Below are 6,531 nucleotides of genomic sequence, written 5' to 3'. Positions count from 1 at the left end.
ATCTACTCCATAGATACTCGGTAGTTACATTCTTCTCAGCCAGGAAAAGAGAAAAAAAACTCAACACATACATAATGGCAACAATCAGTTCTGAGATTCTAATGGAGACTGTTCTTTTCGTCAATTAACACAACATAGAGCATTAAGGTAAATTTAAGACATAGGGTCATAGGCTGACTTTAAGTCACAACGCACATGTTGCTAAGCCACTCCACATATTCAATACTTACTTCCCAGTTCTTAGAGACCACCATGAAGCCTAAACAATGACGCTTAAGGCATAATTGAGAACCTAATTTTTTGTCAGGTGGCCTAAGAGATAGTGACTTAGATAACACGGAAGCTCATACATGCCTAAATAACCACTAAGTCTAAGGTTAATCATATCAATTAAAAATGGCAACAATCAATAGTTGCATTCTGCCAAAATATTTCCACTATTGACTGAAATTGCATGTACAAGAAAAAAAAGTGAATGATGTACGATACCTCGAGTCCTTCGTTGTTCTGATTTGGTGGTAATACTGCAACTTGAGCCTCCAATTCTGCAACCCTTCGTTTGAGCATTGCATTTTCCTCTTTCAATTGAACGACTTTACTTGATGATGATGACTCGCCCCAAAACTGTTTCGGCTTCCCAGTGCTTCCAAAGCAACGGACCCGACCACGCCTATCTGGTCCCATTACAGCCGCAAATGCATCATTTTGTCCACCTAAAACGACTCCAGATACAGGTTGGTTAGCCTGGTTGTGTATTTCCACCATTCGATCCTACAAGTAAATTAATCTCGAAAGTTAGGCCAATTTGAATTATAAATGCAAAAAACAGATGACCCGAAAGAAAACTTAAAAGTATAAAGGTATACGTGTTGTTCAGCAGAAACAGATGACCAAGTAAATCAATCTCGAAAGTTTGGCGTACTCCTTATAATAAAGAATGCAGTCATTCGGACACACATCAATCTTATTGTAAGTCAATCCTAACTCTGAAAGTACTTTCTTGCACTGTGTGAAATTTTCTGGCAAATTACAATTATCAGGAAACGAATCCCTCATAAGTTGAAGCATATCCTTGGCTGACTTCTCAGACATCCCGCCAACACATTTATAGTTCCAAAATCGGACAAGAAAAGACATCATTGACATTTTGTCGCAGCCAGGATACAATGGTATCTTTGACTCCTCGAGCAATTTATAAAACCTAGAAGTTGTACAATTACTTGGTAAACCACTCACTCCTCCATCCCCATTATCCATATCTTCATCGTCATCCATACCTTCACCGTCACCCCTATCATCCATACCTTCATCATCACGCATTGGTATTCCACACACAGCTCGCAACATGCCAAAAAGGTCATCCCCAGGTCGTTCATCATTGTTATTTCTGACCTCAAAACATGTATCCTGTGGTGCGATACTTGATGAGACCGTTGAGCTTAAACTCTCACCATGATGAAACCATGTAGTATAATTTCTCATCATACCGTGCAATATCAAGTCACTGAAAATTTCACTTCTAACTTTGTAATTAACATTATTGCACTTTCTGCAAGGACATTTTATTTTACTATCTTCAGTAACAACCCCTTTCTCGAATGCATGGTCCAAGAATAGCCTCACGCCATCTTCATACTCTTTACCCCACCGAGCCTTGTGAACCCAGCTCTTATCCATGGTTTTACACAAACTGACTAAGGAAAAAACTTATAATTAACGGAAACCACTAGTCACACACGCACACATATGCCACAAACCCAACAGAAAGAGGAAAAGAACGCAGGACAGACATGAATTAGTAAGAATTACTTGGTGATAGTTACACTAAACTTTACAAATTTAACAATTTCATTACCTTTATAAGTTAATAGCGAGGGATGATTATGAGCATGCAAGCCAGAGAATGATCCTGCGATGAAATGAACCCAATCGCCAACACCAGCAATATGCACCTGGCACAACACACCTTAAATCAGTGAGTACTGTACATAGATGAAATGATCATGACCACCAACCTTTAAGTCTACGTTGCCTTCTAGTATATTGGAACAAATGTCAATTTCCCTATCAATTACCACCTCTTTTATAGAGAGGATTTCGTATATATTGCGCCAGTTAATATAATCAATCAATCAAAGTAAGACCAAGATCATTTAATTGGACCTTTCAGGCACACATGCTCGATTAAACAATCTATTCTATTGGCATGGAATAATCACAATTACATTTGTGGATAACATGACAAACACACAAATCAGTGACATTATGAGATTATTCTGGTTTTGTATCCAATATCTGATTAGCTCATCAGCTCGCTCAAACTAGCTAACACAATCCATTCACACTTATATTATTTCTTCCCACTAGATAATTCCAATAAAAACAACAAAAATACAAAATAAAACAATTGAGATTTCTAGGGTTAAATTAGTATTAGTAGTCACTTGAATGAACTACATTCCCACTTTTGAATCATGTTTTATAATACCAATGGAATGAAATACCAATTGGTTATTGAGATTATTTCAAATCTTTAACTTAGAGATTTTGAAAACATAATTCGCAACCCCTAAAATCAAATCAACGTAAGATTGAAAGAGAAAGAGAAAGAAATTTAACCTGAAAATTAAGTTAGAAATTGTTGTTGGTGCTTCAATGCGAACGAATTTGAGATCACACGGGGAAAAATCACGAAAGAGAAGAAGTTTTTTCAGCAGAAAGTGAAGAGAGATAAACTGAAAGAAGCGACGATATAACCAAGAAAAAAAGAGAAGGAAAATGTTATATTGTGCTTTTAGGCATAAGATAAATAAATTACTGATGACTCAATCACAACCGTTGAAATCCTATCTATTGGGACGGCTGAAAATAAAACGTCCCCATTAGTTGACCAATAGTGGCGGCCAGAGTCGCACGTCCCAAATAATCAACTCTAGGGACGGCTACAGCCGAGTGTCCCAGCAACTAACCTCTTGGGACGTTTTTTTTTAAAGTGGCCGTCCCTAGAGGCCTTCTTTTTTGTAGTGATGCGGGGCTTTCTGGTTTAAATATTGTTGGAGATGGAGGACTTGGACAAACATTACCATGTTTCCCTCTTCCGGTTTGGTCCAGTAATTTAAATTCATGCGCTGCCCTGACTTCTCTAGGGCTTACTAAGTTTAGGAACACGGCTATGTAATCCTGGCAAGCTTCAGTATGGCCAGCTGGACCGAAAGTTATAACCCAGTCATGACCACCAACACTGAATTCGCCACTAGTTATGTAGTACCAACTCCTATTCCCTTTGCTTGAGAATATCCTTCTATCCTAAACTCATGACAACCTTCCACAGTTTCACAACTCCACGGCGACGACGACATCTGGTTGCCCTTATTAGTACTAGACTCTGAAACTCTAGGCCTTTTTTGGGCCATGTTCTTTGGATAATATTGAAGCCGACGTAGAAACCAAGGAAAAGGACAGTAATAGGAGGAAAATTCAGTGAAAACAATATAAGAGCAGTCTTTAGATGGATCCTCCTTTTATAGGGAAAAAAAAACTCCTAAGAGTATTCCAGTTTCCTAATTTAAAATTTAATGTTATTTCTAATCCTAATCAGCTGGTCTGGATTTGGTTTTGACTATGTGGCTGGATTTCTCTACACTTGAGGTTAGTTGATCCAACAGATCATAATTGGCTGTTAAAGGTGATGCACGAACAGGTTCAAATTTAAAACCATTCTCGCAAACACTAGCGGCAAACCATCCTTCTCTTCTTAACAAATAGAAAATCAAAATATCATAATACGACTTTGCAACCGCAGAATCATACATTCTTTGAGACCAGAAATGTGCATCGACATAGTTCTCTTGACAAGAAATTAACCTTTCTTTCAGTACAGATTCGGTGACGGTATGTCATAGAAAGGTAATGTCATTGGAAATATCATGAAATTTTTCGAGCGTTAATGAAACCATTATAAGCATAAGCCCATTCTTATCTGCTGCTGCAATTCCTGTATCTCCGGTCAGAGTCTGAGAGCAAAACTTGAAGTCAGCTCCATCTCGGCAACAAAGACGGGAACAGCTGCAACAGAATGAGCTAGACGCGATAAGAGCATGGATGATCGGTAATGAACTCCCACATTGTTTCTGCAAGTTTAGGGTTGGGTTAAATTGATCGATGAGATTGGGCATTTTGATGGAGAAGCTATATTTAAGCTATGGTCAAGAATAATATTTTAGCGTATCTTTGCCATAAATATATTATGCCAAATGGTGATATGTATTGGTCTACATAAGTTTTGCACAGAAGCTTGAAGGTTCAAAAACAAATTTTAAAGAAAAACACTCATTAAAGTATGAGACCAAAAATTAATGAGGGATAAAAATTTCAAAGGAAACCATCTGGAAGATATAAAAACGACAAAAGAGGACCACGGTACAATATAGGAAATATGGTAAGCATGGAGGAGTTTTTGGTGTAGACGATCCGGAGCCTGCAGTAGGTGGTGTTGTTATTTTTTTCGACATTCCTTTCATACAAAGTAGTATGCTTCAATTTTTATTTACAGCCGCACTAGTCTTGAAAAGATCAATCAACAGCGAGGAAGAACTCTTCGCCAAATCTGCAAACCCATCGGACTTCATAACATCTACAAGTAAAACATTCAATTGGTAAGAAAAATATATGTTTAGCCCAAAATAGGACATACACACTTGTACTCTTCATGAAACATACTAATTACTTTCTCAGAGGTCGAAGTGTAACACTTACCTCCGGCATTTTCCGGTTTCGCTGCAAAGTTTAGACAGGCAGTTTTCAGTTGCAAGCATTGGTACTGGTCTGCTAGAACCAGTGTTGTTGCGACATTATTTTTAGATATTTCTTTACACAACCTTGCCTCACACATGAGTTTCAATCGTGAAAGATCAAAACGATCTGCCGCAGCTAACAAATATGGCGTAATTGTAGTTGAAGTGCAAACAGAATCTGAATCGGAAACATCACGTGCTTCAGGAAATTCATCTGAGTACAAAAATAACAACATGGCCTGCAGCACATCATGTAAGTTAGCAGGACTTTACTTCTGAATCTAATACATGAATTGTTATAAGCCTTACCTTAAAAACAAAGGGATCAACATCTTCAATGGCTACTATTTCCATGTCTGGATTACCCGCTAGTCCAAAAAACATAGCTCGAAATACAGGAGATCGAGCTGCAAGAATTGACTTATGGGCTTTGAATAAATCATTGCCAACCTGAATAGTAATGTCAGAACCAATTTCATATTCCAGCAAACTCTTGAGTTTCTGACTCATATCTGAAGGAGGTACGGGAATAACATAATGTTCCACGTCTTCAACACGAGTTTCCCGTACTCCGACTGTAAAATGAATGCTAAGACAGTCATCCCTGAGATAACTTGAGGTCTCCAACTTCCACCTCTTCATATATTCTGGCCAGCCCCTGAAATCAATTCATATAGAAACGTCATTTATGCACTAGGTCGTTCACGGTAGAAGAGTTCTTTACAAATATGTATCAATAAATTAGGTAATAAATTCAATTAGTTAAAAGAAATAGGGCGTCCAGAATATCTCCATCTCCAGATTCTCCACTAATTCAAAGGTTTCAAATTACTGTTATTACAACATAATACCAACACGGGCACATACCTAAACTTTATTGTCTAGTTCCAAATCCAATACTAGTTCTAAAGTTAATTTGAACGAGTTATTTTTTAATCATTGGGGTAACTTGCACTGCGCACAAGCCGTAGCTCGAATCTTCTGTGCACAGAGGCTTTGTAAGGAGGAAATTACTAGTTCAGTTTAAAAACATCTTGAGTTAACCATAAAAGCTAAAGGATTCAAAATATTTCCAATAACCGTAGGAATCGGAAAACATGTACGTACCAGGCATCCTCTGTTGTACTAAACGTTCTTAGAGATCTAGTAATCGAATAATAACCATGTTTCCTTTTTCCGGTTTGGTCTAATAATTTACATTCAAGCGTTGCCCTGACTTCTCCAGGGCTTACTAACCAAAGGTACACGGCTATGTAATCCTGTGTAGCTTCAGTATGTCCATCTGGATAGAAAACTATAACCCAGTCATGACCACCAACATTGAATTTGCTACTAGTCATGCAGTTACCAACTCCTATTCCCTTTGCTTGAGAATATCCTTCGATCTTAAACTCATGACAACCTTTCACAGTCTCACAAATCCACCGTGACGAGGACGACAACATCTCTTCATCAGTATAATATTGCGACTCTGAAACTCTCGGTCTTTTTGGGGCCATGTTCTTTGAGTAATATTGAAGCCAACGTAGAAACCAAGAAAAAGGATAGTAAAAGGAGGATCCTCCTTTTATAGTAAAAAAAGAAAAAATACAGCTTCAAACTACTAAGAAATTCTAGCCCTAATTTAGAATTTAATGCTCATCAGCGGGCTGGATTTGATTTTAATTTTGAGGCTGGATTCTCTACACTTGAGGTTAGTTGATCCAACGATCCAAGTGGATCGTGCTAGAAATTTGAG

General features: G+C 37.9%; 1 protein-coding gene across 1 annotated transcript; it reads right to left on the bottom strand.

The window, feature by feature from the left end:
- Nucleotides 1–1,805: 1,805 nt before the first annotated feature.
- LOC113332451 (BTB/POZ and MATH domain-containing protein 3-like) lies at nt 1,806–6,292 on the bottom strand. The gene is made up of 5 exons (XM_026578988.1): nt 5,901–6,292; nt 5,103–5,451; nt 4,756–5,032; nt 4,551–4,633; nt 1,806–1,952 (listed from the first exon to the last, which is right to left on the bottom strand). The coding sequence occupies exons 1-5, from the start codon at nt 6,290–6,292 to the stop codon at nt 1,806–1,808; spliced, it is 1,248 nt and encodes a 415-aa protein (XP_026434773.1).
- Nucleotides 6,293–6,531: the final 239 nt, after the last annotated feature.

Source organism: Papaver somniferum, unplaced genomic scaffold, assembly GCF_003573695.1.
Source record: "Papaver somniferum cultivar HN1 unplaced genomic scaffold, ASM357369v1 unplaced-scaffold_131, whole genome shotgun sequence".
Taxonomy (NCBI): Eukaryota; Viridiplantae; Streptophyta; class Magnoliopsida; order Ranunculales; family Papaveraceae; genus Papaver; species Papaver somniferum.
The sequence above is the reverse complement of the archived record's forward strand: the minus strand, read 5'-3'. Positions and strand labels throughout refer to the sequence as shown.

Excerpts from the sequence above, each read along its gene's own strand:
- LOC113332451 (XM_026578988.1), bottom strand. The coding sequence starts at position 6,292 with ATGGCCCCAAAAAGACCGAGAGTTTCAGAGTCGCAATATTATACTGAT. Across the intron at positions 5,452-5,900 it reads AGTACAACAGAGGATGCCTG|GGGCTGGCCAGAATATATGA; the intron begins GTACGTACATGT and ends AATTGATTTCAG. Across the intron at positions 4,634-4,755 it reads GAAACCGGAAAATGCCGGAG|ATGTTATGAAGTCCGATGGG; the intron begins GTAAGTGTTACA and ends TTTTACTTGTAG.